At 31.1% G+C, this 15,694-nt stretch overlaps 1 protein-coding gene across 1 annotated transcript in view; it reads right to left on the bottom strand.

The window, feature by feature from the left end:
• The window catches only part of LOC117170754 (thioredoxin domain-containing protein 11), a 57,746-nt gene that overhangs the window by 2,387 nt on the left and 39,665 nt on the right, over nt 1-15,694 (bottom strand). Inside the window, exons 10-11 of the mRNA XM_033357788.1 lie at nt 14,356-14,492; nt 6,483-6,676 (exon numbers count right to left, since the gene is read on the bottom strand). Coding sequence (XP_033213679.1) covers nt 6,483-6,676; nt 14,356-14,492 — 331 coding nt within the window. The remainder of the gene's footprint in view (nt 1-6,482; nt 6,677-14,355; nt 14,493-15,694) is intronic.

Below are 15,694 nucleotides of genomic sequence, written 5' to 3'. Positions count from 1 at the left end.
AACGTTTGTTTAAAAATTCATCTTTTTTAGTTGAAACTTCAACTTGTTGGTTGAGAATTCTTCAACTTTTTTAAAAACTCGTCTTTTTTGGTAGTAAATTAAGATTTTTGTTTAAAAATTTATCTTGTTTAATTAAAACTTCAATTTTTTGGTTGAGAGCAGAACTCTCGAATTTGGTTAAAAATTCGTCTTTTTGGTTAAGTATTCGTGAATTTTCTTTAAAACTCTTCTTTTTTGACAGTGAATTAATATTTTTGTTTAAAAATTTATCTTGTTTGATTAAAACTTCAATTTTTTGGTTGAGAACAGACCTTTTTAATTTTATTTAAAATTCGTCTTTTTAAAAATTAGTTTTTTTATATTTAATTATTATCAGATTAAGTATGTAAAAAGAGCCTTAAATTATTCAAATTTCAGACTACACAAGAAGCAAAAAAAGGCAAAAATGAATTTGATTGAAAATTCTTTTTTTTTTCCTCCAGTAAATTAATTTTTTTTTTCAAAATTCATCTTTTTTTAGTTAAAAATTAAACTTTTACATTGAGAGTTATTGAAAATTATTATTCTTTTTGAGTTGATAATTCAACTTTTTGGTTAAGAATACTTGAATTTTTTTTAAAACCTCGTCTTTTTGGTAGTAAATAAATATTTTTGTTAAAAAATGTATCTTATTTAATTAAAACTTCAATTTTTTGGTTGAGAGCAGAACTCTCGAATTTGGTTGAAAATTCATCTTTTTGTTTAAAAATGTATCGCTTTTAGTTAAAAATTCAATTTTTTTGCAGAAGTTCCTTCAATTTTATTGAAAATTCAGATTAAGTATGTAAAAAGAGCCTAAGATTATTCAAATTTAGGACTACACAAGAAGCGAAAAAAAGGCAAAAATGCTCTAAAAACAGGGAAAATAATTGATCGATCATAAAACGTTTGTTTAAAAATTCATCTTTTTTAGTTGAAACTTCAACTTGTTGGTTGAGAATTCTTGAACTTTTTTAAAAACTCGTATTTTTTCGTAGAAAATCAATCTTTTGGTTTAAAAATACATCTTGTTTAATTTAAACTTTGAATTTTTTCTTGAGAACACAACTCTTGAATTTGATTGAAAATTCGTTTTTTTGGTAGTAAATTAATATTTTTGTTTAAAAATTTATCTTGTTTGATTAAAACTTCAATTTTTTGGTTGAGAACAGACCTTATTAATTTTATTTAAAATTCGTCTTTTTAAAAATTAGTCTTGCTTGGTAGTAAATTCATCTTTTTGTTGAAAAATGTATCGCTATTAGTTAAAAATTCAATTGTTTCGTTGAAATTTCTTTAATTTTATTGAAAATTCAGATTAAGTATGTAAAAAGAGTCTAAAATTATTCAAATTTCAGACTACACAAGAAGCAAAAAAAAAGGCAAATTTTTTGTTGAGAACAGAACTCTCGAATTTTACTGAAAATTCGTTTTTTTTTGGTAGTAAATTAGTATTTTTGTTTCAAAATTCACATATTTTTAGTTAAAAATTAAACTTTTTGATGGAGAGTCTTCGATTTTATTGAAAATTCTTTTTTTTTTTATTAATTTCATGTTTTTGGTCAAAAATTTAATTAAGTTTTAAAATTGAACTACTTTTCTAAAAATTAAAAAGAAATTCTTTCTTAAAAATATACTTTTTTGATTGAGCATTCTTGAATTTTATTGAAAATTCGTCTTTTTGGTATTAAATTAATCCCTTTGTTTAAAAATTCATATGTATTAATTGAAACTTCAACTTGCTGGTTGAGAATTCTTGAATTTTATTACAAATTCGTCTTTTTTGGGGGTAAATTAATATTTTTCTTTGAAAGTTCTTATTTTTTAGTTGATAATTAAACTTTTTGTTTGAGAGTTACACAATTTTATTTAAAATTCGTTTTTTTTTTTTTAAGAATTCTTGAATTTTTTTGAAAATTCATTTCTGTATGTAGTAAATTCATGTTTTTGGTTAAAAATTTAACCAGGTTGTAAAGTTGAACTACTTAATATTTTTGTTAAAAAATTCATCTTGTTTGATTAAAACTTTAATTTTTTATTGAGAGTTATTGAATTTGACTGAAAATTCGTTTTTTTTTTATTAAGAAATCTTGGATTTTATTGAAAATTTTTAATTGTTTGTAGTAATTTCACGTTTTCGGTTAAAAATTTAACTATGTTTTAAAGTTGAACTACTTTCCTAAAAATAAAAAAAAATCCGTCTTAAAAATTGACATTTTTGATTGAGCAATCTGGAATTTGTTTAAAAATTCACCTTTTTGGTTGAGAATTCTTGAATTTTGTTAAAAATTAGTTTTTTTAGGTAAAAAATTAATCTTTATGTTTAAAAATTCATCTTTTTGGATAAAGATTTAACTCGGTTTTAAAGTTGAACAACATTCTCAAAAAAATTTTAAATTTCTTTTTAACTTGTTGGTTGAGAATTCTTAAATTTTATTACAAATTCGTATTTTTTGGTGTAAATTAATATTTTTGTTTGAAAGTTCTTCTTTTTTAGCTGATAATTCAAATTTTTGGTTTAGAATTCTTGAATTTTCTTAAAAACTCCTCTTTGTTGCAGAAAAATAATCTTTTTGTTTAAAAATTCATCTAGGTTAATTAAAAATTCAAATTTTTGGTTGAGAACATGACTTTTGAATTTTATTGAAAATTCGTCTTTTTTGGTAGTAAATTATTTTTTTTTTTCTTTCAAAATTCATCTTTTTTCAGTTGAAAAGTCAATTTTTTAATTCAGAATTCTTTGATTAAGTTAAAAATTAGTCTTGCTTGGTATTAAATTCAACTGTTTCTTAAAATTGAACGATTTTGTTAAAAACACGTGTTTTTTTTGTTGAAAATTATTCTTGTTTAGTTAAAATTTCAACTTCTGAGTTGACAGTTCTTATATTTTGTTGGGAATTCGTCTTTTTTTGGTATAAAATCCATTTTTAATTATTATAATGTATCCTCAAAAAAAATGAATTTAAACAAAAAATGAATTTTTAACAAAGCTGTTTAACTTTTAATCTAGTGATTGAATTTTAATTCAACCAAAAAATATGAAATTCCTTTCAAAAGAGACGAATTTTCAAGCAAAAATAGAAAAAATGTTCAAACTTATAGTTGAATTTTTAACTAAAGATATTCATTTTAAATCAAATAGTTGAATTTTCTAACCAGTGGTGGCATTTTCGAAACAAAAATACGAATTTTGAAGTAAATAGTTTAATTGAAAAAAAATTCTATCAAAAAGGCAAAATTAAATTTTAAAAATATACATACTTTCAACCAAAAATGAAATCGTTACATTTTCAGTTAAAAACCAAGTATGTGGTAGAATTCGAAACCAAAAGGATTTTAATTTTTAATTCAAAACAGATAAATTCAGTTCAAAAGATTGAATCCCTACTAAAAAGGCAATTTTTTTACAGGACAGTTCAATTTTTAACTCGAAGAATATGAATTTCCAACAATCAAAAAAGTTATTTTCAATCAAACGGTTACATTTTCTACCGAAATACTGCAATTTGCATTAGAAAATATGATTTTTCAATAAAGCGGTTAAATTTTCTACGAAAAGGATGAATTTTCAACAAAATAAATAATTGTCAATTAAATAATAACATTTTTAACCAGAAAAAATGAATTCTGAAGAAAAAAAATTAACTTTCAAAAAAAAAAAATTAAATTTTCAACGAAATAGTAGTTTCCTATAAAAATACATCAATTTTCATCTACACACAAAAAAAGAACTTTGGACCAAAAATTATGACTTTTCAAACAAATTTTGAATTTTTAACAAAATAAATGAATCGTTAACCCCAAAAAATAAATGATCAACAAAGTAGTTCAACTTTGAGCAAAACAGTTAAATTTTTATCAAAAAAGACGAATTTTCAAAAAAATAGGTGATTTTTCAAACAAACAAAAATGTTTATTGAAGAAAGAAAAAACGAGTTTTGATCAAATTGCTAAATTTTCCAACCAAACAGTTGAATTTTCTACAAAACAGTTGCTTTTTCAATCCAAAAACATTAGTTTTTAACCCAAAAAGGCAAAAAATTATTGAATTTTCAATAAAATGAATCAATTTTAAATTAAATATTTAAAAAATTTAAATTAAAAAGTTTAAGTCTCAACCAAAAACATTATATGTAGTAGATTCTGGAACCCAAAAGAATTAAGTAATGAACCTTCGACCAAAAATAGTTGGATTTTCTTATCAGGTTTAAAAATGCATTTTTGTCTGCATAAATTTAAACTTTTTTAGTTAAAAGTGCAACTTTGAGGCTAAAAATTAATCTTTTTCGGTTGAAAATAAAATTTTTGGTTGAAAAATATACATTTTTGGGTTGCGAATTCAACTTTTTTGTGAAAGATTTGTATTTTCAGCTAGGAAATCAATCATTTTATTTGAGGATTAACGTATTTCGATCAAAATTCGTCTTCACTGGTTAAACCAATCTGTTTTATATTTTTGTTTAAAAATTGATTTGTTGAAATATCAACTATTACATTTTTCGCTGAAAATTAACATTTATAGGTTGAAAATTCGTTGAAAATTGAACTATTTTCTTAAATGCTCATTTTTTTAGTTAAAGAATTATAATTTCAGTTGAAAATTTGTAATTTCTTTGGTTCAAAATAATTTTTTTAACTGTAAATTGAACTATTTGATTAAAAATTAAACTAATGGGTTGTAAAATAAATATATTTTTTAATTCATATTCTCGGGTTGAAAATTAAACTTTTTATAAAAAAATTATCTTATTGGTTTAGAAATTGAACATTTTGGATACATTTTTTTTCATCATTCACATTCCACTATTTGGTTCAAAATTTGTTTTTGGTATAAAATTTTCTTGGTTCTAAATTGATCTATTTTGTTGAAAATTAATTTTATTTGGTTAAAAATTAATTTTCTGAACTGAAAATTTAGCTATTTTATTCTAAGTTAAAGATGAATCTTTTTTTAATGACAAATTCATGTAATTTGTTTAAAATCCATTTTTGCTCGCAAAAAATAATTGTTTTAAATAAAAATATAGCTATTCCATTTTTGCATGAAAATATGTATTTTTAAGTTGAAAATTGATGTATTTTCTTGGGAAAAAATTTTTGTGGTAGAATATTAATATTCTTAGTTAAACATTTATCTTTTTAGTCGAAAATTTAACTATTTGGTTGAAAAGCAATTTCTTTGATTAAAAATTTAGCAATTTTGTTGAAAATTTAAGTAGTGTATTAATAGTTTGAATTTTTTGGGTAGAACATTCATTTAATTTGGTAGAAAATTAATATTATTAACTGAAGATTTATCTATTCTATTTTAAGTTAAAAATGTATCTTCTTCAGTAAATAATTAATGTATTTTGTTAAAAAATCATTTTTATTCGGTAAAAATAATTCTTTTCATTTAAATATAACCATTCCATTTTTGCTTTAAAATTTACATTTTTAAGTTGACAATTTATGTATTTTTTTTTTAAATTCTTTTTTTGTACGAAATTAGTCTTCTTGATTAAAAGATGGTACTAAAAGATGGATTAGTAGAAAATCTAACTATTTGGGTAAAAAGTAATTTCTTTGATTAAAAATTTAGCTATTTTATTGAACATTTTTGTAGTTCCTTAAGAGTTCGATTTTTTGCCGAAAATTCAACTATTTGGTTAAAAATTAATTTTTATGGTTGAAGATTCATAATATTAGTTAATAATGCAACTCTTTGATTAAGAAACAGAAAAAACAAGAATAAATTTGACTTTGAAATAAATTTTTTTAGTTCAAAATTCCACTATTTGATTGCAATTTAACTATTTGGTTACAACATTTTTTTTGTTTGAAAATTCATCTTTTTTCGTAGAAAATTAATTTTCTGTGTTTAAAATTCATCTTATTTGTTAAAAAATTTGACTATTTATTTGAAAATTTAACTGTTTTAGTAGAAAGCTCATCCTTTCGGTTACAAATGCAACGGTTGGGTTATAAATTGTTATTTTTTTTATGATTCATCTATTTTTGGCGGAAAATTAATCTTTTTTGGTTGAAAATTGAACTTATTTGTTAAATTCAGAAGAAACAGTGAAATTGTTAAAACTTATAACTTTATTATTGGATGAACTCTGAATAAATTTACGATAAAAAGACGTGGTTCCAAATTTCAGGTAAAGAAAACTTTAAGAAATGTATGCACGGAGAATTTCCCGTATGTTGTGTTTTAGAGGAAAAATAAAGAAATAGTGGCATTAGTGAAAAACTGTGAGAAAATAGTGTCTTTGGTATAATTTCTTTTCGAAATACTAGAAAAATAGTGTCATCGCTCAAAAAAAGTGTAAAATAGTGTCAATAGGGTGAATCCAAGGCCTGCATTTATAAACTACATAATAATAATAATAATAATAATAATATAAATAACCATTGAAGCTTATTTTCACTAAGTTTGTAAAACTCGAAATTTTGCTTGGAAAATAATCTATACGACTAACCTTCGTCCTGGAAAGTAAAGTATGGAAGGGTACCGATCCATGCTATATTCCCATGGTAAGTCATTATTATCGCCATCAACTCTGACAAACACAAGGTGGTCCATTTTCGATAAGTAATGCGCCACACTTAAATAAACATAGGCTACTGCACTGCAAAATGCGCAATAAGGAGAGTGATACATCACGACAACATCCTAAAAAAAAACAACCAAAAATACGAAAAATTAGTCTGAGTAGGCCCCCCAATTTCTTCCTTCTCTATTTTACCCTCTCCTCACTCTTAAACCTAAAACTCACCTTCCCCTACTTCCCTGCCTACAGCTATGACTTCCCCAACCTTACTAGCCCACCCATCACTTTCCCCACTTCAAATACTATAATTTCCCCTCACTTCCAATATTTCTCCGCACCTCATTTTTCCAACTTCCCCTATCTTTATTTTCTATCACTTCTTCCCCTTCTCTCATTAATCTTCATTTTTCCACTTCTCATTTTCCCTTCCTGTTTCTCCAAATCCCCTTCCCTTAACACACTCTGCTTCCCCTTATTGTCCTAATTCCATTCCCCTCATTTCCCCTATCTTAGAACCCTCACTGCCACACCCTAATTTCTTCAACTTAACTACACCTCGGTTTACCCTACTTCCAAGCCCCTTATTTCCCCTACTTCTCCTACGTCATTTCCACATCACTTCATCTATTTTCACTTGTTCCTCTATTTACACTCCCCCCATTTCCCCTATTTTCTAAACCTCACTGGCCTACCCTAACTTCCTTAAATTTAAAAAATCTCGTTTTTCCCTACTTCTTCTCCGTAATTTCCCCATCACTTCCACTTGTTCCTCTACTTTCACACCCTCAGTGCCACACCTTAGTTTCCTAAACTTAACTAAATCTCGTTTTCCCCTATTTCCTAACATCTTATTTTCCCCACTTCTCATACGTCATTTCCACATGACTTCATCTACTGCCACTTGCTCCCCTACTTCCATTAACTTAATTTCCCCTACTTTCCCACCCTGATTTCCTACACTTTTCCACCCTTCGTTTTTCATTAATTCTCAGCTCCTGGTTTCCTCTACATCCCCTACTTCCATTTGTTCCTCTACTTCCATTCCCCTCATTTCCCCAACTTTCTGATCCTCCATGCTCCACATTAATTTCCTAACCTTTACCGCCCCTCGTTTTCCCTTAATACTCAACCCCTAATTTTCCCTACTTTTACTCCATCATTTTCCCATTAATTCCTCTAGTTCCCCGGCTTCTCCACTTTATTGTGTCATTTCCCAATAACTTCCCTACTTCCTCTTGTTTCCCTGCTTACATTCCTCTCATTTCCCCTATCTCCCCATCCTAATTTCCTTAACTTATACACTCCTCGTTTTCCCTTACTTTCTAGCCCCTAATTTACCCTACTTCTCCTCCGTAATTTCCCCATCAATTCTCATTTTCCCCTACTTCTAAATCCTTACGGTCCACCCAAATTTCTTCAACTTAACCACTCCTCGTTTTCCCTTATTTTCTAGTCCCTAATTTTTCCTCCATCTCTTTCTTCATTTCCTCCTCAATTCTCCTTATTCCCCTACTTCTACATCCTCAATGCCCCAAACTGATTTCCTCAACTTTACCACCCCACCTTTTTCATACATCCCAGCCCCTCATTACCTCTACTTCCCCTACTTCCTCTTGTTCCTCTACTTCCACTCCCCTTATTTCCTCAACATTCCCATACTCAATGCACTACATTAATTTCCTCAGCATTACCGTCCGTCGTTTTCCCTTAATTCTCAACTTCTAATTTTCCCTACTTCTCCTCCTTCATTTCCCCATAACTTTCCCTACTTCCTCTTGTTCTCCTACTCACATCCCTCTCATTTCCCCTATTTTCCCATCCTAATTTCCTTAAGCTATACACTCATCGCTTTCCCTCAATTTCTGGCCCCTAATATACCCTACTTCTCCTCCGTCATTTTCCCATCAGTTTTCCTTTTTCCCCTACTTTAACACCCTTATTGCCCAACCTAGTTTCATCAAGTTAATCACCTCTCATTTTCCCTTTATTTTCAGCTCCTTGGTATCCTCCATTATTTTCCCATCACTCCCCCTCCTTCCTCTTGTTCTCCTACTTACATTCCTCTCATTTCTAGTTTCCCCTACTTCTCCTCCGTCATTTCCCCATCAATGCTCGTTTTCCCCTACTTATAAATCCTCACTGCCCACCCTAATTTTCTATACTTAACCACTCATCGTTTTCCCTTATTTACTAGTCCCTAATTCCCCCTACTTCTCCTCCGTCCTTTCCCCATAACTTTCCCTACTTCCTCTTGTTCGCTTACTTAAATTCCTCTCATTTCCCCTATTTGCCCATTCTGATTTTCTTAATTTATACACGCCTCGTTCTCCCTTAATTTTTAGCCCCTAATTTACCCTACTTCTTCGTCATTTCCCCATAAATTTTCCTTTACCCCTACTTCCACACCCTCATTGTGCACCCTAATTTCCTCAACCACCTCTCATTTTCCCTTTATTTCCAGCTCCTTTTTATCCTTCGTTATTTCCCCATCACTTTAAATCCTTCCTCTTGTTACCCTACTTGCATTCCTCTTATTTCTAGCCCCTAATTTCCCCTACTTCTACTCCGACATTTCCCCATAAATTCTCATTTTCCCCTACTTCCACGCCCTTACTGCCCCAATCCTGATTTCCTCAAATTTACCACCCCACCTTTTCCCTTACTTTCCAGCCCCTCGTTTCCTCTATTTCCCCTTGTTCCCCTACTTCCATTCCCCTCATTTCCATTACTTTCCCGCCTTAATGTCCTCAACTTGATCACCCCTCGTTTTTTCTTACTGCCCAAACCCTAATTTTCCTTACTTCTCCTCCCTCATTTTCCCATCACTTCCCCTAATTCGCCTCATATAAGTTCTCCTTACTTACTCTATCTGGATATACGATTTCTGCCCGGGGTTAAGGAATGCTAAAAATAATAAAACCAAGGTGGCCACTATTTTTAAAAAACTCTTATTGCGAAACCCACAGCTTTTCACATATATTATCAATTTATTGCGGAAATTGATAAGCATCAGCAAACTCCTTTGAAAGAAATTGATTGACTTTGAATCATACAAGTAGGATAAAAAAATTTTTGTGTTTGTTAAGGAAAAATGTAGAGATTCGTTTTATTCCGCACTAGAACTAATTGCACGCGCGCAAATCGCGCGTTCACATCTCTGAATTTTTATCTCCTAACATGAAAATTATGCAAATTCAAAAATGCATTATAAAACCAAGTTTTTAATATTATGTTTTAAAATTTTGTAACAATAATTACTAATTAATAATTTCAAATTGAAGGCTTCTGAAATTTAAAAAAATGTTAAACAATTTTGGACAACTTAATAAGAAAAAGGAGTTAAATTGTATAATTTCTAAATAGAACCCTGCAAAATAAACAATTTTATCTTCAATTAAATAATCACGAAATTAAATGATTACAGATTAAAAATTCAGAAAATAAGAGAATATCTAAACCTTAAAAATGGAATATTTTAAAATTTGGTAATTTAAAACTCAGAGGAATTGAAATGGCATTATTTATACTTAAAAGCGCTTAAAATTAAATAATTGAAAATTTTAAACTTTTGAATTTGAGCAATTCCAATTTCAAAGCGATTAAGATTTGCAATTTAAAATTGAAAACTGAATTGAATCTTTCAAAAGCAAAGCTTCTGAAATTCTAGAATTTTAAATCGTTATTGCATAACGCAATTATAATTTGACATTAAAGCTGATTAGACAAACTTTTCTACAACTAAAGAATGTATTGAATTATACTTTTAAAAAAACTTAAGGGCTTCCGGTTGGGTCGGAAACGTTGTACACGCATCCGGGAAACGTCGCCGAAAAAGCGAGAAACTAAAATTTTAAACTTATGCGGGTGGTCTGGTGAGTGGAAAATTTGGGCAGTGTGCGAAAAAATTTACCAGCAAAAGTATTATTCATATTTTTAAAGCTACAGAACTAGTGAGATATGGATAAAATGGAACCCTTCCAAAAGGAAGAGGTTATGTTGAACGGAAGTGAGGAGGTGAAGAAATTCAACACTGACTCTTCTTTCTTTCTACCCACTCTCCACTATGCCAGGGAGGGGGACAATTAGCCTAAATCTGGAGAGAATTTACTCCAAGCTAATAAAGCGTGACCTATTTGGTCATGGCTATGTAGAGTAATAGTTTTAGGACATGTAGTGTATCGTCGAGATATAATATTGTGTCACGGTGTAACGTTTTTGGTTAGGAAAACGAATTGGATTGGAAAAAAGAGAGGTTATCGTACGCGAGGTAGGTGGAAGTACAATGGAGACGGCGTTGTCTATCAAGATGAAAGGCGCGAATTGATTTAAATTTGAAAATAAAAGGAATGTGAAACTGAATGGGACGAAAAATGGCGAATAGAGCTCCTGTTTGTATGATTATATAAAAAGGATAAATAAGTAGGTTATTGTTTTTAAAGAATTGTAAGATATGAAGAAAAGCTTTGTTTTTAGGATTGTAGAAGAAAGGTACTTTACTGAACGGTGGTAAAAACCCGTTTTTAATCAAAGATGACTAGAGTTGTTTTCTGGAATCTGAGTAACCAGGGCAGGCCCATAGCACGTGATTGATATCCTCGTCAGGGAAACCGCACAAAGCGCACCCCCCATCATCGATAAAATTTTTTGTAGCTAGACTAGCAGCTAGGTTGTAGTGATTGGCCCGTAACCTTGAAATAATTACTACTGATTTTCTATCGAGTTTATATTTGTGAAACTATGGTTTGTTAAATTTCGATGAATCAAAAAAGGTTTTAAAGTAATATTGGCCAATTCCTGAAGATTCCGAGGCTTTACCCCAAGCTTCTAAAGCAGAGTTTAGGTGTAGGGGAAGGATTACTGCCCAAATATCAGTGTGTGGGAGTTTTATATCCAGAAAGGTTCCATCTTTAGAGGAAAGTTTAGCCAAATTGTCGGCGTATTCATTGCCTGGAATACCCTTGTGACCAGGAATCCATATTAGAGTTATATTAAGGATATTACTTGGAGCTATTTAGAGAAGATTTCGAATCTTGGAAATAAGATACGACGTTGAAGAAGAAGCGTTGAAGTATTGACAAGCTTGAAGTACACTTTTTGAGTCGGAGAAAATTAGTGAATTGGGAATGTTGTTATCCAAGATGTACCGAATTGTCTCACAAATCGCTAGTGCTTCTGCTGAGTAGATAGAAGCATGTTCCGATATCCTCATTTTAATTTCTACATTTAATTGCGGGTGACAGACATACAGAGACCCCAACAAATGATTCTGGGAATTTTGAGCCGTCCGTGTAAAAGTGGGCAAGATCCGGAAATTTAAGTTTATTGAAATTGTTTCAAAATTCTTCAGGGCATTTACTATGCTGTAAGGCTAAACCTATTTGTAAATCGATCGTTGGTTGGAAAAACTTCAATGGGTAGGGACTTAAGAAATGTAATGGAGTGGCTGAGTTTAAGACTCTGTCTTTATAACCCTTAAGTTTGTAGAAAGATTTTAGTAGGAAAAAGCTCTTATGCAGTTTGAATAGAGTCAAACCATTTTTTGTTATGCAGTACAGGTTATATAGAATAGAATTTACTGGGTGATTAGATGTAAGGAGTGTTTCTATTAAAAATTTGTCAGATAGTAGTTGAAATCTGGACTTTATGGAGAGTTCTTTTAGTTCAGCTTGCATAACAATGATAGGTGTGGATATTCGGTATCCGGAGATAACGCTTAAAAATCTATTGTGCAGTTTGTTCAGTTTCCTGAAAAGCATATCCCTACTATAAATGGACAGAACGTGACTGCCATAGTCAAAAGAGCTCCTACACAGAGAACGGAATAAGATTTGGAGTGTCTGGGGGTGAGAACCCCACCAAGTACCACATAAGCACTTCAAAATGTTGATGACCTGATTGCCTCTATTGATCAGTTTTGAGAAGTGTAACTCCCAAGATAAGGTACAATGAAAAATGATCCCTAAAAAATTAGCTGACTCAGATGGATTAATGGGTTGGTTGTCGATAGAGATATGGACATTATCTGGTAGGTTTTTGATTGGGATTGGAAAAATGACTAGTTTTGATTTCTCTGGGGAAATAGATAGACCCCTTTCCTTCAGATGGTTATTTATGTTGGTTAAACTTTGTTGGAGAACATAAATACATTCCTCCAATTCGTATGATGTAAAATAAAGGACTATGTCAACGGCGAATTCTAAAATTTTGCAGCCAGGGTCGATGATTGAATGTGGTTTCCGCGTGTAAATGGTGTACGAAACCGGTCTGAGAATGCAGGCCTGCGGGAGGAAATTTTTGATAGTGAATGGGCCTTTATTTTCGCCATTGACTCTAAAGAAAACCCTTCGTTTTTGAATTAGATTGAAAATGAATTTACAGACTTTAATAGGAAGACCAATCTCCAGTAAGTCATTAGTTAAAATATTTGGAATGACATTATCATATGCGGCTTTTATATCCAAGAACAGGCAGGCTGTATATTGATTTTCAGCTTGGGATAAATACAATTCCGAGGAGAGGATCGCCAGGTTATCAGCGCAGGAACGGTTTTTTCTAAAACCATACTGGGACGGAGGAAGGCTGTTTTGATTTTCTAGCCAATAAATAAGTCTATTCAGGATCAGTTTTTCTGCGATTTTTAAAAAAGAAGAGGCTAGCGCTATTGGTCTAAATTTCTTTCTATCACTTTTAGGAAGAAGGAATATTAAGAAATCTTTCCAGGAATCAGGGAAGATACTTTCATTAATTATATGATTTAAGCTATCTAGTAGATGGAGAAGGGAGGCTTTTGGAAGGTTTGATATTACCTCAAAACTAATTTTATCGAGTCCAGGAGAGGATTTGAGTTTCAAACCTTTCAGAAGCCATCTCCTGAAAATTGAAGGGTTGATCAAAAATTTCAACTTGCTGTAGAGCAGCATAGTCATTTGGAGGAAGGGAAGTAGGAGTATTGTTATAAAGGGAGGAATTGTTTTCTAAGAAAAAGTCTGGGAGAGAAGGAATCACTACATTAGAAAAATCATTTGACATCGCTAAGAAGCTCTCGATACAGGCGTTCATAATATCTAGTGTATCCAAGTTTATAGAGCTAGAGACAGGTGATGGTGGGTTCAATAGTCTGTGACGAAACCCTCTTATTTTATTCCAAACATTAGAAATAGAGGAATTGAGTGACAGAGATTCACAGTATGATCTGAAACTGGTACGTTTAATGACTTTAAATCTTTTTGTGGTTAATGCCTGGTATTTTTGGAAATCAATAAAGTTCTCGTAGTTAGAGGAGGCCATGTAGTCTTTAAGTTTTGCTAATCTTATACAAGAAATCTTGTCGCATTCATTGTTCCGCCAGGGGGGGGGGGGCAGTTCGGATAGAATTTTTTCCTTGAAGGCTTTCTATCTAATTTGGGATCCGCCTTGTGAAAGGCATCATCTATATCCTTTACAAAATTGTAATATGCATTTTTAATATCATAAGGAGATTTTAATTCAGTAAGATTTTCATCTTTATGGATTGAAGACAAAAAAGATTTGAAATTTTCCCAATCAACTTTTTTTAAATTATATTTGTGTGAGAAGAATTAGTGGTATTTGAAAGGAATACCGATATTTATTTTCAACGGGAAGTGATCACTACCCATTTTATTTTCAAGAACTGACCATGAGGCAATTAATTTTTAATGACTAGAAGCTATCGTTAAATCTATAGCTGATTTTTTCTGCTCTGGACGACGAAACAGAGTCGATTCTCCGCTGTTAATAACAAATAGATCCGTGTCAGACAACGCATCGAACATTGAATTACCTGAGGGACAGGAGGATTCACATCCCCAAGATGGGTGATGTGCATTGAAGTCTCCTCCAACAAAGACAGGAGAAAAGTTTGAAGTCGAGTCAAAGAAAGTCCGCAAATTAATTGATCTAGTAGAAGCGCGGGGATTCCTATAAACTTTTACAATGAGTAATTGACCCAGGTCAGTTGGAATGACCACTGATAATGTATCAAGGGTGTCATCTATACAATAGATTGTATCTATTTGTTTGAATGGAATGTAATTTCTAATGACTATCAAAAGACCACCCCCCAATCGACCAGGGCGTTCCTTCCTTATAACATTAAAACCCCTGACAATAAATCTGGACTGGGGATTAATCCAGGTCTCACTCAAGAGAATTACATCAAATTTGTGTAAGATTTTTTCTAGTGACCCTTTCTTCGGGAAAATACCTCGACAATTCAACTGAAGAATATTTAAAGAGCTCTCCGTAGCCATTATCTAAGGTGAAATATTGGGGGTGGCGGTCTGTGAGGAAGGTATAGAATTATGAATCAGAGGGGAGGTGGAAAAGGAATTGAGATTATTTAGCATGGCTAGGAAGGGAGCCATTTGGTTACACAGCTGTGATAGAAAAGACATCATCTGAGTAAGACTTTCGGCAAACTGAGGAGGAAGAGATGAGTTGGAGGGAGGGGAGTAGGTAGCACCATGAGGGTTAAAATTGATCTGTGAAACAGGGATATTAGTTACATCGATATTATTGGAAAAATTAGGCACTCTTATAAAAGGACTCGAGGCAATTTTTCGGTTTCTTTGATTGGAGTTTTCGTAGGAAGTTAAAGGTGCGCCATGTCGTTTATCCTTATATTAAACCCGTAATTTTGGTTTTGAGTACGATGTGATATGAATCTATTGAATTTTTCATCTCTGCTGGATGTAAATAAAAGGACCCTCGTGTATCGGAGTAACTTAACGAAAAATTGTAATAATCCACCTAGCGATGAATTTTCCGATTCAATCTCTTGTGATATTCCAATTCGGTCGATAATTTTACACACGAAAATGTAAAATTCATTATGTGAAAGAATGAAATGAAATCAAATTTATTAGGGCGACAGGTTTCGAACACTCGAAGCTTAAACTTCGTATAAAATTTCATATGATTGAAGAAACACAAGTCGGACATGTTACCACTTACCTAAAACACAGAAGATACTATGGGTATTTTTTTGATGTTTAAATAGTCCATAACAACAATATGAAATATACACTCTGTCAAGTTAAAGCGTGGGTGGCTTTACTCGCAGTCGGTAAGGTGTATCGACATGATTTTGGTGTCAAAATATTAAGAAGAGCTCCCTCTTT

This window comes from Belonocnema kinseyi, chromosome 4, assembly GCF_010883055.1.
Source record: "Belonocnema kinseyi isolate 2016_QV_RU_SX_M_011 chromosome 4, B_treatae_v1, whole genome shotgun sequence".
Lineage (NCBI taxonomy): Eukaryota > Metazoa > Arthropoda > Insecta > Hymenoptera > Cynipidae > Belonocnema > Belonocnema kinseyi.
This window is presented reverse-complemented; position numbering and strand designations above follow the sequence as displayed.